Below are 15,853 nucleotides of genomic sequence, written 5' to 3' on the forward strand. Positions count from 1 at the left end.
AGCTCCTTATGCCCCCCTCGCCCTCCCCATACCAGCGCTCTTAGTTGCTGGGTGTTCTGTGCTCAAGTTTTCAAGGCAATTTTGTGTACAGTATTTCAGTATTTTTTGGCGGGAGGACAGGGTCTCACTCTGTCATCCAGAATGGAGTGAGTGCAGTGGCAAGATCACGACTCACACTGCAGCCTCCACCTCTGCCACTCAAGTGATCCTCCTGCCTCAACCTCCGGAGTACCTGGGACCACAGGAATGTCCAGCTAATTTTTTAATTTTTTGTAGAGATGGGGTCTTGCTGATTTTCCCAGGGTGGTCTCAAACTCCTGACGGCAGGCGATCCTCTCACGTTGGCCTCCCAAAATGCTGGGATTACAAGCAATATCCCAGTATTTTAAGAACTTGCAGCCTTTTTTTTTTTTTTTTTTAGTTTTTTTTGAGACGGAGTTTCACTCATGTTACCCAGGCTGGAGTGCAATGGCACGATCTCGGCTCACCGCAACCTCTACCTCCTGGGTTCAGGCAATTCTCCTGCCTCAGCCTCCTCAGTAGCTGGGATTACAGGCACGCACCACCATGCCCAGCTAATGTTTTGTATTTTTAGTAGAGATGGGGCTTCACCATGTTGACCAGGATGGTCTCGATCTCTTGACCTCGTGATCCACCCGCCTCGGCCTCCCAAAGTGCTGGGATTACAGGCGTGAGCCACCGCGCCCGGCCAGAACTTGCAGTCTTAAGCAGAGATACCCAGAAAGACTTGAGCCCTCAACTGGGCATATGCATAAAGCAATAAAGGGCTAAGACTGAAAGCTGCAAGTCAGTGTATTTAGGTGGAGATGAGGAAGAAGAAAAAATAGCCATTAGAATTCCAAATATGTCAAACAGGGCTGATCAGGAGCCAGACTGAGACCCTAGCTCAGTCGGTGAGGTGAATTTTGCTGCCCTCTTCAAGAGAGTTTTAAAAAATATTGATCGATTGTGTTGTAGAGATGGGATCTCACTTTGTCACCTAGGCTGAGTGCAGTTTCACCACCATAGCCCACTGCAGCCTGAACTCCTGGGCACCTGCCCTTGTCTTCCTCAGCCTCCCAAGTAACGGACCACAGGTGTGCGCCACCATTTCCAGATAATTTTTAAAATTTTTGTAGGACGAGGTCTCACTATGTTGCCCAGGCTGGTCTCAAACTCCTGGGCTCAATCCATCTTCCTGCTTCAGCCTCTGAAAGTACTGGGATTAAAAGTGCGAGCCACCTTGCCTGGCCATGTACTTATTTAAAAAAAATAAAAAAGCTGTTCTACTAGAGTGGAACAGCCTGGATTGTCAGCCTGGGGTCTCCTTGCTGTGCATCCAGAGACCCCCCTGGGAAGGGGGGAGTCAGCCACAGGGTTCCTGCAGCAGGGAGGGGCCCAGCGTGACGAAGGGGAAAGTGCATGTTTGTCACCTGTGCAGGAGTTCTGCAGTTCACGTCAGAAGTCCTGCTCTTCTCCTCACTCTGTGGCCTTGAGAAACTTCAGGACCTGGCTTTAAATGTAAGAGTTGTCCTAAGGCTTTGCCCATGTTCAAGCTGTGTCTGCTCCTACTGCCTGTTTCTTGCCTTGCTCAGACTGGTGTATTCCTCTTCCCCCAGCCATCACTGATTCTTATGCTTTGCGGGCAGCGTGACTTTTCCTCAGAGTGCCCTTCCCGCTCCATCTGTGCCTTTAAATCCTTTTTTTTTTTTTTTTTTTTTAAGAGAAGGAGTTTTGCTCTTTTTGCCCAGGTTGGAGCTCAATGGTGCAATCTTGGCTCACCACAGCCTCCGCCTCCCGGGTTTAAGCGATTCTCCTGCCTCAGCCTCCTGAGTAGCTGAGATTACAGGCATGCACCACCACACCCAGCTAATTTTGTATTTTTAGTAGAGACGAGGTTTCTCCATGTTGGTCAGGCTGGTCTTGAACTCCTGACCTCAGGTGATCTGCCTGCCTCGGCCTCCCAAAGTGCTGGGATTACAGGTGTGAGCCACTGTGCCCAGCCATCTGTGCCTTTAAATCCTATCCATCCTCAAGGTGAACCTAAATTTCTTCCAGGGGCTTTTGCAAGTCTTCCCAGCTGGGAACTTCACCTCACCTTCTCTGAAAGCCTCCCTGGGACTCCATGGATCCTTCTCTTGGGAGTATTATCTGGTACTTCGAGGTATATTCTGTTTATTTGATATGTCATAGATATTTTGGGGTTCATGTGATGTTTTCATCTATGTATATAACGTGTGATGATTAAGTCAGGTTACTTGAGATGGCCATCCCTCAACTTTGATCTTTTCTTTCTTGTTGGGAGCATAAACTATTCTAGTCACGTGTACCTTTACTGTGTGTCCCTCACCAGGCATTCAGCTCTATGTGTGAACACCATGTTAGATTCATCATCATGCAGCGTGCCGAACATTATGATTTAGCTGTATTCAGTGTTGAGCAGACCTCTTGTTGAATGAAAAAGAATTTCCCTAGTTTTCATAGCTCAACTTAAATATAATTTTTCCCAGGCCAGGTGCAGTGGCTTATGTCTGACATTCCAGCACTTTGGGAGGCCGAGGTGGGCAGATCACTTGAGGCCAGGAGTTCGAGATTAGCCTGGTCGACATAGCAAAACCCCGTCTCTACCAAAAATACAAAAATTAGCTGGGCATGGTGGCATGTGCCTGTAGTCTCAGTTACTCAGGAGGCTGAGGCAGGAGAATCGCTTGAACCCAGGAAGCAGTGGTTTCAGGGAGCCGAGATTGCACCGCTGCACTCCAGCATGACTCTGCCTCAAAAACTATATATATATTACATTATATATTTTATAGAATATAGTTATCTATTTTATAATATATATTTATTTTTATATATTTACTTATAATATATTTTTATATTTATTATGTATAAATGATATCTCCCAGTGTGTCTCCATGAATGCTCCCACTGGCTCAAGGTCGGGGTGCCATGCTCCCTCAGTACCTCCAGAACATGCGCTCTTCCCACCACCTTGGCTGTCACACTTATTCCAACGCCTTGTCACTTGCTTTCCCACCCACTAGATGACAAGCACCTTGAGGAAACACTATGTATGTGAAGTCTCCACTGCCTGCATTGCACATGGCAAATTGTAGGGGCTCAGTAACTATCTGATGAACAGATAGAGAAATAAATGGCTGTGTGGATGCATGGAAGTAGGGAAGGGGAGAGGGGGTAAAGTTGACCTTTCAGATTGCCTTAAGTGCTAATATTTTATGATTATAGAACCTTGAATTCTTCTTTGGGGGAAAGTAGTCCAAACTATTTGGAAAATAATACAGTGATCATTGTAGAATCAGGTGGTGATTTTCCTTCCAATGGACATTGCTTTTGGAGGGGGTGGGGTCTGCTCTTCCCATTCTATGGGGAATTTCATGTTCCTTGGGCTAAGCTTGGCCCAGAACTTGGCAAGATCTCTGGGGCGTTCATTTTTGTCACCCAGCCCCGGCAGGAGGGTGGATAGGTGGGAGGGGAACTGTTTTGGGAAAGAGTGCTGGGGAGTGTTTGTGTGTGCGATGAGTCAGGCCCCGGAGCTGGGAGCCTTCCTCTCTGCTGGCTCTCTGTGGGGGTAGTTCTCACCAGTCACTGGTAGGGTAGAGGATCACCAACTGTCTTCGGAAACTTTGGAAAGTTTTCTTAGTCATTACGCCAAGTCAGCTGGAGCTTTATGTAATGGGGACAAGCAGAGGTATGATGGCATCAGAACGGCTGCTTCTCTTTCGGCAGCGGCTCTCACCCCTCCCCTCCTAACTGCCAGGGCTGGTGACCAGCACTATGTATAGGAGGTGGCATTTGGGGGCTAACGGTCCCTGCTGTAGATGTTTGATTCCCACTGGGAAAGAACTTGGGTTGTTTTAGAGAAGCCCTCGGGAAGGGCTGCGTGCGCTCTCAGCCGTGCCCATCCTCCTTTTGTATCCAATATCACGTGGCGGGTGAGAATCAAGCAGGCTCCCCAGCACCTCAGAACTCCGCTGCCTGAGCCCCAGCCACAGAAGACCTGCTTCCCCGGCCGCAGTCCCCGCTCCCATGCTGCTGGCCGAGGCAGCGTATCTCTGCTCTCGTATCTCCTCACTCTCCAGGCACCAGGAGATGCATCACTGGGCTTCCTGTCTCTGACACCAAAGCCAATTTGCCTATCACAATTTGAGCTCTGTCAGTGACAGCTCCAGATAGGGCCTGAAATAATGTTTGTGTGTGGACATGCATGCGCCCGTGCGCCTAACAGAGAGAGATGCAAAGAAAAACAAAGAGAAGGAAGGATGGGAGAGGAGAGGTTTCAGGTCTGGGAGGAGCAAGGATCATGGTGACTCACCTGGCTGAGGGGGGCCAGGGCCACTGGGAAGCAACAGCAACGCCCCGAGGTCTGTGGAGAGTTGCAGGGCCTTCCACAGGCCTCTTCCAGGCAGCTGAAGGCATCTTAGAGAAGCTGGGGCTTGTCCGCCTTTGTTACTTACAGGGAGGAAAGTACCACTGGTCCGAGAACTGCTGGGGCCGGAAGCTTTGGAAAAGATGAGATGGAGCATTGTTTTGGCTGGGAAGCAGAGTGCTAAGGAGTAGCATCATTGCAGCATCGCGCCGGGTGACTTCCCAGAACAAGGAAGAACGGATGCAGTTAAGAAATTAAGGTAAGAAATGAGGATACATTTCCTGCCAGTGAGGAGGGCTGGTCTGACCCAGTGGCCCCAAAACAGTTTCAAAATCAGGCCTCTAGTTATCAAGCATAGACTGAACAGCAGGAGGGGATGCTGGCAGGGCAGGACTAGCCGGTGGTTCTGAGATCTCCAAGTCCCACACTACAGCTCTGGTCCTTCCTCAACGCCAGGAAGTTGTGTAGGCGCTAGAGGCCTCGCAGAGGCCAGAGGGAGAAACCGGAAGGGAGGACCACAGAGGGAACTTGAGACGGAGTGGGATCGCAGCAAGCGGGGGAGGGGCGCGAGGCTGTCTGGGAGAGAGGCTGGAGAGTTTCCTACCCAGGCTGGTTTCAGATCCATTCCTGGATGGGTGGGGACAAGGGTGGTGGGAGAGGTGAAGCAAACAAGAGGAGACGCAGCCTCTTTCCCTGCTTAGGGGCCTGGGGGCAGTGCAGTGCGCAACAGGACCTTCTGGGTGCCATAGAGGCCAAGCTGAGTGGAGGCTGGAGCCGTCCCTGAACCGGAGAGAGGGCTGGGAAAGGAGGGAGAAAGAGCAAAAGTTCCCCAGCGCACCACCAGGGGCCAGGCGGGGCCAGTGTGGAGATGGCTGGAGGCTGCAGCCCTGGGCTAAGGCAGGGTTAAGCTTTGTCATTTCGGCTGTCGCCTTCCACCTCTGGGCTTGCGGTAATACAGTGGCAGGCTGCTCTGTTCCCATGTCACAAGCTGAGCCCCAAGTCCCTCGGATTTCATGCCCTCCCACACCTTCTTGCCTGTTCCCATAGTGTTGGGACATTTTTGTTGTTTCCAGTAGATTATTTAGGACTTGGGGGAAGTCTAAAACAAGCCCTAGCCCATGGCACTCAGCACCTCGTTCATCTGTGCCCACCTTGCCCTGTTCTTGCCTTGGATCTGTTTATGTGACTGATGACTCAAGCAAGGCCCTCCTTCCGCAGTCTACAGCTGTTCCTGCCTCTTCCTGGACCTTAGAATCCACAAATCCAGCCATGGTGTCTCAATGGCATTGCTGGGTTTCCTCATTGGCCAGCTTCTAAGAGTGGAGAAGGCACCAGAGCAGAGAAGTTATGCCTGCAGCCATCAGAACCGCACTGCCCAGGCTGAACGCTGGATTCGCACCTGCCAGAGCTGGCCCTGAGCAAGTCACAGAAAGCCGCTGCTCACACTGCTGTAGGGAAGGCTGGGAGGAGTATTTACCTGGAAGATGAGCTGTGGGGACTGGAAGCCGGCAAGCACGGAACGTCAGCTTTGCCCCGTGGCTTTCCACCTGGGAAGCTCTCAGGCAGTGTGCGCTCCCATATGTAATCACACTTGCCCCAAACACAGACAGCTCATTCCAGTGATGCCGGCCGCCTCCCTCCTGTACCAAGAACAGCCCATGCTCAGCCCCAGTTTTATGCACATAAATGTCCTCCCACCTCCGGTACAGCTACTCACACTCCCCCACCTTGAGGCCGCACCAAAGTGCCGCCTCCTTCCCAAAGCCTTCCCTGATCATCCCAACCCACACAGATCTCTTCCTGCTTTGCCTCATTGTGCTTCCAGCCAGTGCCTTGAAATGTAACATTTCCATCATAGAATTATCCCATTTGGGAGCTGGAGGAGTCCTTAGAAATGGCCCCAGTCGGTTTCTCTTAACCAAAAGGATTAAAAAGCAGGAGGTGGCCAGGCGCAGTGGCTCACGCCTGTAATCCCAGCACTTTGGGAAGCTGAGGTGTGTGGATCACAAGGTCAAGAGATCGAGACTATCCTGGCCAACATGGTGAAACCCTGTCTCTACTAAAAATACAAAAATTAGCTGGGCGTGGTGGCGCGTGCCTGTAGTCCCAGCTACTTGGGAGGCTGAGGCAGGATAATTGCTTGAACCCTGGGGGCGGAGTTTGCAGTGAGCCGAGATCACGCCACTGCATTCCAGCCTGGCACCTGGCGATGGAGCGAGACTCTGTCTAAAAAAAAAAAAAAAAAAAAAGCAGGAGGTACCTCCCCGTGACATCTTGGCGGCACCTACCATGAGCCTCGCCATTTGGCCACCACAGTCCTGCTAAGCCTGCTGCTGCTTCAGAGTCCTCCTCAGCACAGTGCTCCAGGAGTCAATACCCACTGGTCAGAAGCACCACTGCCATTCACAGTCCAGGCGAAGAGCACCTCCTCAGCACAGTGCTCCAGGAGTCAGTACCCACTGGCAGAAGCACCACTGCCATTCACAGTCCAGGCGATGAGCACCTCCTCGGCATGGTGCTCCAGGAGTCAGTACCCACTGGCAGAAGCACCACTGCCATTCACAGTCCAGGCGATGAGCACCTCCTCAGCACAGTGCTCCAGGAGTCAGTACCCTCTGGCAGAAGCACCACTGCCATTCACAGTCCAGGCGATGAGACTTCAGCTATAACTTGGTGGGGTTAGAGCTTTTGCAGGTACAGGGACCTGCTTCAAGGCCGAGGCCTGGGGATAGAACTCTAGTTTAACTTCTATCCAGGGCTCCTCAGACGACACCAGAGGCCTCTTTAATTGTTTTTTGATTGTTCCCTACCTGTGAGTCTCGCCTTCCCAACCAGAGAATTCAAGCTGGGGTATTTGTGGGGATGTCCTCCCCAGCACTGAGCATGAGACAGGACGTGACACATGCTCGCCAGCTGATGTGTTCACTGCTTGGAGCTTTTCCCCCAGCTCTTCTAACTTGTCTTCAGAGCTCAGTCAAAAGGGCAGGGGGAATTGGGGTGGCGTGGAGGCTCAGTCTCTCTGCCGATAAGTCTGCCGGGACTTCCCCAGTACTTCTTCTTTGCCCACAGCAGCCGCAGGGACTCTGAACACATTGAAAGATGAGACAGGGCCTGGACATGAGGAGCCCAGAAAGATCATCTTCATTCTGCAGCTCGGTGGCTTGGCGTCCTTGGGAGGCTGTCTTGCAGGGCCTCACTGGCCATGGTTCAGAGGGAACTGTGTGGGAAAGAAGAGGCATGTGTTGGGCACTGATGGGCAGGGTGAGGGTCTCTTGAAGGGTGGTCCCCCCTTGAGGGGGACAGATGGACTGGAGGGCCATGGCTCACATACAGCTTGGTGGAGGTGCTTCCCCCCACCGAGGGCCCTGGAGGACACAGTTCCCAAATGGAGTCTTCTCTTCCTATGCCATTTAAAGGCAGCATTACAACCTGCCCAGGCCCAAGAGCTGGAAACTGTAGGGACCCCAGTGACCCCAGGCCTGTCCCTTCCTTCCTCTCGCTCTCAGCAGGTTCTCCGGCTCTCTTCTTGCCAAGACCCTGGAGGTGCAGTCTCCCGGTCTTGCCGAGGACCCAGCCCTCCTCCCCCGAGTGTCATCTGAAGGTTGGCAGTGCGCCCGCTGAGCTTTCTAGTCATGTCACAACTTTGCCAGGTTTTTCTTTCTGAAACTTAGATTTTCTTATGTCATTCCCTGCTTGAAAATCAGTCACCTCACTGTCTTCAGAAAGTGAAACCCCCAGCCCAGGGCTTGTCAGCCTGTGTGCTCTCTGCATTCCGGGTGGGCTCTGCTCTGCTGTGGGGGCTGCCCTGTGCATGGTGGGTGATTAGTAGCATGCTGGCCCTACCCACCAGGGGCCAGGAGTAGCCTCCCTCCTACTCCTGCAAGTTGTGACAACCAAACCTGTCCCCAGATATTGTCGAAAGACCTCAAAATTGGTTAAGAATCAGTGTGGTGGCCTGTAAGATAGGATTATAATAACTGACGACAATGCCTACTTACTCAGCTCTGTGCTAACAGCTTTTCATGAGGTCTCTCATTTAATCTTCAAAACATCTCTATAGGGAAGGCCCTATTAGTATTTCTGTCTTACCGATGCTCAGAAGGCAGAAGGGGTCCAGCTCTTTCAAGATGCAAATACTTTTTCCTTCCATGTGGGGTAAGAAGAGAGGTAGACAATTCAAAATTGCTTCTCCCTGAGGCCAGAGTCTCAGAGCCCGAGGCAAGTCAGGCAGGCTTGAGCTCTGCTTCCTTTCCGGCAAGATTTGATTTCTCCCCACGAGTCCCTGTCCACGCTTCCCAATACCACTCCTTCATGCGGGCCAGTTTCCTACCTGAGACGTTCCACTTTGACCTAGGGAGATCGATTCATTATTCAGGGCCCAGGCAAACAGCCCCCTGTCCTCTTCTCTATGAAGGACCCCGGACCCCAGGCCCCAGGAGGAAGAGAATTATCCCTCCTGTGCGGCTCATGCCCACACGCCACCTAGGTGGCGCGGTCTGCCACGGCTAATCGTGCAGGCATCTTCTGTGCTAGCCTATCTTGGGGCAGGGGTCTGGGGGTGGAGACTGCAGCTGGCCCTCCTTCATAATGACAAGATGGAGTGCTTTGCACAGAGCACTGGACCCCCAAATGTGTGTGGAGTGGAATGCAAGGGGGCAGTAGGCGGCTAGCGACTCCTCCAGGAGCTGATGCTGAGCTCCTGGACAGCAGGAACCACAGGGCCTCCCGGCAGGCAAGGAAGACTCAGGGGGCCCCTCCTCTGGGCTGGTGTAGCCCCTCAGCTTAAGGAGCAACACATGGCTGCGTTTTGGCCCCCTTGACTGGGGCCTGTGAGCCGTGCATAAAATGCAGACTCAAGTGCCGATGCAGCTCAGAGCTTGCTTTGGTGCCTGGAGTAACGAAGGCTCATGTTCTCTCTCACGCAGGCTTCTAAGAGTGTGTGCGTGCAGGCACGTGCCGCTGTGGGCGAGTGCACAGTCTGTGTGCTGTGTGGAAAGGGAGGCTGTGGGTGCTCTTTCTCAGGCATGCAGCATCACGGAGGCACTGGTCATAGGCAGCGTTCACGCATTTCTGTTCTGTGACACTGGGTTGCATACACAGTCCCGTCTATACAGAGTCAAGGCCCAGGAACCCACCGGCATTCTAGAATCTTGGAGTGCAGTCCGCTCCCTGCCTGCTCCACATTCAACTTAGGCAGACGGCAGTCTGAGCTCACTCTCCCTTCTCCCTCTTTCCAGGCTAGAGGGATGGAGCTCACATAGCATTTGAACCCTGCCTGGCCCCTCCAAGCACTTGCCAGACCCCACATAGCTGGATGGTCGCTGGACCGGGGAGGCAGTGTGGGCCAATGGTGGTGGATGGGTGGGTTTGGCTGAATGAGTCCCAGGAGAAGTGGAATGCGGAAGCTGGCACTTCTTATTTCTATTGGCAATCAGCAGAGAAAGGCCTTCCCTAGAAGTCATACTTTTTGGATGAGTGGCTGGACAGAGAATAAACAAGGCACAGGGGCTGGGGCCACTCTCCAAGGTAGGCCCAGACTGTGCCCGGCCATGTGCTCACGGGAGTGTGCCCACCTGGGTTGTGTAAGGCCACGCTGGGGTGGGGAGGCAGTTCTGCTTATGAAGTGTGCATAGCGGGTAACTATACACCAACCCACGTGAAGAGAGAGTGTAGGCCGGAGTTTCCAGGGATGTTTCTGGCCTCACTGTCACTTGCATGTATGCATGGTGCGCTTGTGTACATGCTGGAATAAGAGCATGTGTACCCCGTCCGTGTCAGCGTGCTGTACACACATCCACCTCATGTGTGCCTTTATCTCTGCACTTTCGGGGTACCCACCTCTGGGCCCAAGCTTTAAATTAGCAGACACACACACGGCATTCATGGTCTCCAGACTCCTCTACAATTTGAAACAGACAAGGGGAAAAAAAGGGCCAAGAGACAAGATGAGCTAAAAATAGCTGAATATAAGCTCTTCAGATCAGAAAGCTCCCTGTTTTAGTGAGTCACCAGTTTTCCAGACTGAACATGCATGCATGCACGCACGCACACACGCAAACACAAACACCGACGTGCTGCCAAGCCACGCCTGCATTGCCCAAGATGCCCTGGGGCTCACGCACCCTGTGCTCTGTCCTCACAAGGTGAAATCACCCACCAAAAGAGGTGCTTCTCTGGTCTCTGCTGAATGCTCTCTCTTTGAGCTTGGAAGGCATGAACTATTCCCCAGCCCCCTGCAAACACAAATGCGCTTTCATCCCCCCCTTCTAAGCCTCTTCTGATTTCTCTGTATTCCCTAACCCCAGTCCTGCTCTACTTTTTTAATGGGGGTTGCCAGGAAGAGAATGGCCTTGCTGTCCTACTAAGGGTTATGCTGCGTTTTTAAGGGGCCCTGACACAGGAGAGGTCAGACCGCATCTCCGGAGCTGGCCCTCGTGCTCAGGGAGAGGAGACAGCTCCGGATGCCATGCAAGATTTATGAATGTGTTTTGTTAATTGCATTAGTGGCTCTGTGGGAGGATGGTGTGTGCTTTGGCCTTAAACAAGGTGAGCTCGAAAGAGGCAATGGGAGAGGGGATAGGACCAAGGCTGTGCATATGAGCACCCTGCCATCCCGGGCTGCATGGCCCCCCTTGCCCTCTGTTGCCCATGCTCTTGCTGAAGCAAGGGCTCTGTCCCTGCCCGCCTGAGCTCCTGAGCTCTTGTCTCCATTGCTGCTCCGACTGGCCTTCCCTTCCTTGGCTCCTTGAGTTGAGAGATAGGCCTGTCTGCAGTGGTCTTCAGTGACTCTCTCTTTTCCCCTTTCTCCCTCCTTCCTGCCTTTTCTGTTTCTCTTTAAATCCTTCCCTCCATCTTCACTCACCTTCACCCCTCTCTTTGTGAAATCTAAATCTGCTTTAATCTAAGCGTTTCAAAACTCAGGCTCCACAGGCCCTCCGGTGGCCCTGGCCCTGCTCTTATACTCCTCTGGCCTCTGGGGTTCCTGCGCCCGGGGAGTCAGCCGGGCGTCATGGTCCTGCACCTTTTCAGAAGATCACAAAGTGCAGGCCCGCAAGGGTGCATGTGGTGGCTAGAGAGGATTCACCTAAAATTAGAAGCCAATCCGAGGGAGGGGCTCAAGGAGCCCGGGGTCTAGGCCCCTGTGGTGTGTCCAAGGCTGTGACGAGCTCTTCCAGAAGGTGGGCCCCAGGCCACGATGCCGGTCTCACTGGGGGCTGCCCTCCGGCATGGCAACCTTGGCATCTTACTTCTCCTTCGTGCCCTGTCTTGGGTGGGCCTCGGCCGTGGCCGTGGTTGGGGGCCTGGGCTCTGCACCCGGGCTGCTCCAGGTAGAATGCAGCTCCTATTCTATGGCCCTGGGAGTTCATGCCTCTGGGCCTTCATCTCTTCAACAGTCAAAGGAAATAATAATACCTATATCATGGGGTCCTTTGATATCCACAGAGCTTAAAACAGTCTGACAAGCGCTTCATAAATGTTACAGTATCTAACTAGAGCCCGGCCTAAGGCTAGTCTGCCTGGTCCTTGCCACACCGGGAATTCTTCTCTTCTTGTGCCTGAGAACTCAGCCTCCCAAGCTGCAGGCTATCAGACGTGAATTTTCAGTCCTGTTCTGTTTTCAGCCTGCCCAACCTTTCTGTGTCTCCTTTTCCTCTCAGAAACACAGGGATGAGAAACGATTTCCTTTTTAAGGGAGTTTCTGGGGTGAAAGAGATCAGACCTGAGAGGCAGGCCAAGCCCTACTTTCCCTGCCCCAGTCTCACTTGGTCTTTGCCCATGGGAGCACTTGTCTCTGGCCCCACCTTCTGTCCCCCGCCCACCGCCCATGAGTCCTCTTCGGAGCTCTGGCCCAGGCTGAGCTGGACATGGGTGGAGAGGAGACTATTTTTAGTCCCAGACAGAAGCAGCAGCTTGCACAACTGCCTCTCCGAGCTTGCCTGTCCGTGGGGGGTTCAGCGAATGGGGGCGAGTGGCGGGGGAGGGCTGGAAGGCTGGCCCAGCCGGGGGCCCTGAGACCCCCAGCTTCCTCCCACCCCTCCCAGGAAAGGAGCCCCTTCTGTCCCAGGACGAGCTGCCCTCCCCTCCTGCCCCTAGCGTCTTAATCCCCAGTGATTTAGCAGCTGAGCTGTGGAGGCTGCAAAGTGGGGCAGGAGGGGAGGATCAAAGGGAATCCATAGAGAAGGGAGGAACCAGAGCCCGGCCTAAGGCTAGTCTGCTTGGTCCTTGCCACACCAGCAACTCTTCTTGTCCCCGAGAACTCAGTCTCCTAAGCTGCAGGCTCCAACAGTGAATTTTTAGTCCTGTTCTGTTTTCGGGCATTCACGTCATAAGGCAAGCTGAGCACATCCACCTGTGCTTTCTGGGAGCTCTGCGTCTGCATAGAGAGCAATGGGCTTCCCAAAGGTGCTGGGCAGTCGTGGGGTTCAACACATACTGCATTTGTTTGGGACTTGGGGTTTGGCTGGATTGCCTGATCTCCCCAGCGTGATCAGTCTTTAACACGAGACAAAAAAGGTCCTGAATGTCAACACTGAATTACAAAGAAATTCTTGCAATTCTTGCATCAGGGTTTCCCAAATGGTGGTAATTCTCAGGACTGCTGGAGACCAGGTAGGAGTGGGCGAGGGAAGAGAAGGGCTGTGCAGACCAGTAAATTAATTACATGTGTGTTTGCACCTGTGATTACACCCAGGCACTGATCCCGGATCTAAGGATTCCTTAGGTGAACAAATAGACTAGAGCCCTGTCCTGAAGAACTTACATTCTAGAGCACAGAAGGGCTTTCATGTTGCAAAATGCACACTCTTAAATCTAGGAAACAATCCAATCCTTTCAGGTCTCTGAATGCCGCTAAGTTGCCTACCAGCTGATTCCTAAAATCTGATTTCTCCAGAGCCTAGATTCTTGCTGCTTTAAGGAAACGATTCTCAATCTCTTCCGTGTTGTACATCTCTTTGTAAATCAATTAAAACTGTGAACCCTTTCCCAGAAAAATGTTCAGCACAGAGAAACATTCACAAACCTGCCTGCCATTTGAGGGACTATGAGCTCCAGGAGGCTCAGGCAGGGGCCGTGACTTTAGAGCTCGCGTCTTAAGTGCGGGACGCGGCGGCCGCCCGCACTGCGGGCCCCATCCCCGCATCTCCCGGCAAGAGCCAAGCCGCTGAACTTCAGTCACAATGCTCTGCCGGTGTGGATCGGCGGAGCCGGGCACTGCCTTCTGAAAAAATCTGCAGATTCTACCAGGCTGTAGACAAACCCATGTGGAAAACCCCTAACCAGCTATCACGCTGGTGTGGCCCCGGGTGAGCCTGACCTTGGCCGAGTCCCTTCCCGGCTTTGGGTCTCAGCTTTCTGGCTTAGGACAGGAGGGGCGGAGGCAGCAGCGCCGAGGTCCTTCCGGCTCTGCGGTGCCTCGAACTCGAAGTTGCTACACAGGTGCGTGTTTGGCTGAGGGGAAGGGGCAGAAAGTGCAGCCTCGGCCGCCGGTCTTCCCGGGGAAGCGCTCCCAGCCGCCTCCGGCACGTCGGCCCCGCCCTGCTCCTGCAGACCGCCCTCCCGCTGCGGCACGGGGGGCCGGCGGGGCTCCGGGATGCAGCTCCCCAGCCTCGGTGACGGAGGCCAGAGCTGCCGGGGCGCTGGCCGGGGACTGCTTTGTACGGCTCGGCTCCACCGGGAGGGCGCAGCGCGGCCCAGCATCCAGACGCGGAAGAGAGCGGGGCTGCTCAGTGCGAGCGTGTGGCGGTGCCAGGCCCAGGTCTGGGAAGGGGTGCTGAGGCCCACCGCGCTCGGACACCCGTCCCGCACCGCCCCCACTCCCCTACGCCCCCTCCCCTGGCTCTCCGGTTGGGAGGGTGCAGGAGAGGAGATGAGGCGCCGGTCTGCAGCGAGGCGGGGGCTGCTGCCCTGTTGTCACCGCCACCCCCTCCCACGCTGAAGCCTTCTGGCCGAGCTGGGGCCTCCACGCAAAGGGGTGGGCCCAGGATTGGGTTTGCGGCTAGGCGGTGGGGGTGGGGTGCGGGGCTAGACACTGCAGCTGCGAGGGATCAGCTCTGCGAACTCCAAGTCCCTCCTTTGAAATCCATGCCACCTTTTCCTTCCTCTTTCCCAGGGCCGCCACTGCACCTCCAGACCAGAATTTAAATGTTATTAGCGGCAATTGATCTGCTCGGGACTGAGGTTTCTGCCGGGTCCTCTGCGGAATTGGCAGGCGCATGGATGGATAAGGAGCTACTGCACTGTGGCACCGGCGTGGCTGGGGCTGCCTGGCTCTGAGCAGGCTCATGGCACGGCCTTGTAAGAACCCCACTGCAAGGAGGGCGCAGAAGCACCTGAGTTGGTAGCTCGGCAGGGACCCCCAGGAAATGCCCTTCTACCATTGGTGCCCAAGTTCTTTACACACTTACCCATCGCTATACACAGTCTACGCTTCTGCACTCGCACCCACAAGCTTATGCTCACATGCACATTCTTGAATCCCTGGGTATAATGCTTCTCTTACAGTCATCCCGCAAACATGTACAGACCCTGCTCACATTTTCAAATAACCACCCTCGTCTTCCGTTTCTTTTCTTTTTTCTCTTCTCTTCTTTCTCTCTTCTTCTCTTTCTCTCTTTCTCTTTCTTTGACGGAGTCTTGCTCTGTCACCCAGGCTGGAGTGCAGTGGCGCCATCTGGGCTCACTGCAACCTCCGCCTCCTGGGTTCAAGCAATTCTCTGCCTCCGCCTCCGAAGTAGCTGGGATTGCAGGCACCCACCACCACGCCCGGGTAATTTTTGTATTTTTAGTAGAGACAAGGTTTCACCATCTTGGCCAGGCTGGTGTTGAACTCCTGACCTCGTGATCCACCCGCCTTGGGCTCCCAAATTGCTGAGATTACAGGTGTGAGCCACCACACCCAGCCTCATTTTCTTTTTCTATCCTTCAGGCCTGCAGATTTGCCATCTCTACATGTTACCAGACACAGTTGGAACTTAGGCCCTCTCCTAGCACATCCATATAAACACACACAATGGATGTATGTGTCTACAGGCCTAAAAACAGAACACACATTCTACATGATTCTACATGACATGCACACATGCCATGTGCACACAGAAACCACAGCCTTCACATGGTCTGCACATGCAGGCCATGCCCCGGTACCAGGCACACAGGCCGGGCCACAGTCCCCTCCACACAATTGGCCACTCTCCTTTCCTCATTGCTTCCTCCAGCAGCTGTCCTTGGGGAAGAACGTCTGCCTTTAGCCACCACTGTGTCTCTTCATTCGGAGGTGAGCACGGGAAACCGTGTGATGTAGGGAAGGATGGTGTGATGCGAGGCTCTCTGGGAGCTGGGCTGTCGGCTTAGCTGGCTTCATAATATGCTATTTTGCTCTTTTATTTTTGTATACCTTCACATTCCTTGTGAGGCCTTCCAGAAACAGATATTGAAATCCTACCTCAGTTTCCTCATTCATAAAAT

General features: G+C 53.6%; 1 protein-coding gene across 1 annotated transcript in view; it reads right to left on the minus strand.

Annotated features, from left to right (window-relative positions):
* JAM3 (junctional adhesion molecule 3) overlaps window positions 1-6,789 on the minus strand; it is a 94,988-nt gene extending 88,199 nt beyond the window's left edge. Inside the window, exons 1-3 of the mRNA XM_032284932.1 lie at window positions 6,676-6,789; window positions 5,865-6,027; window positions 4,334-4,519 (exon numbers count right to left, since the gene is read on the minus strand). Coding sequence (XP_032140823.1) covers window positions 4,334-4,519; window positions 5,865-6,027; window positions 6,676-6,690 — 364 coding nt within the window. The 5' untranslated portion in view covers window positions 6,691-6,789. The remainder of the gene's footprint in view (window positions 1-4,333; window positions 4,520-5,864; window positions 6,028-6,675) is intronic.
* Window positions 6,790-15,853: the final 9,064 nt, after the last annotated feature.

This window comes from Sapajus apella, unplaced genomic scaffold (genome assembly GCF_009761245.1).
Source record: "Sapajus apella isolate SASKATOON/1434 unplaced genomic scaffold, GSC_monkey_1.0 scaffold16, whole genome shotgun sequence".
Taxonomy (NCBI): Eukaryota; Metazoa; Chordata; class Mammalia; order Primates; family Cebidae; genus Sapajus; species Sapajus apella.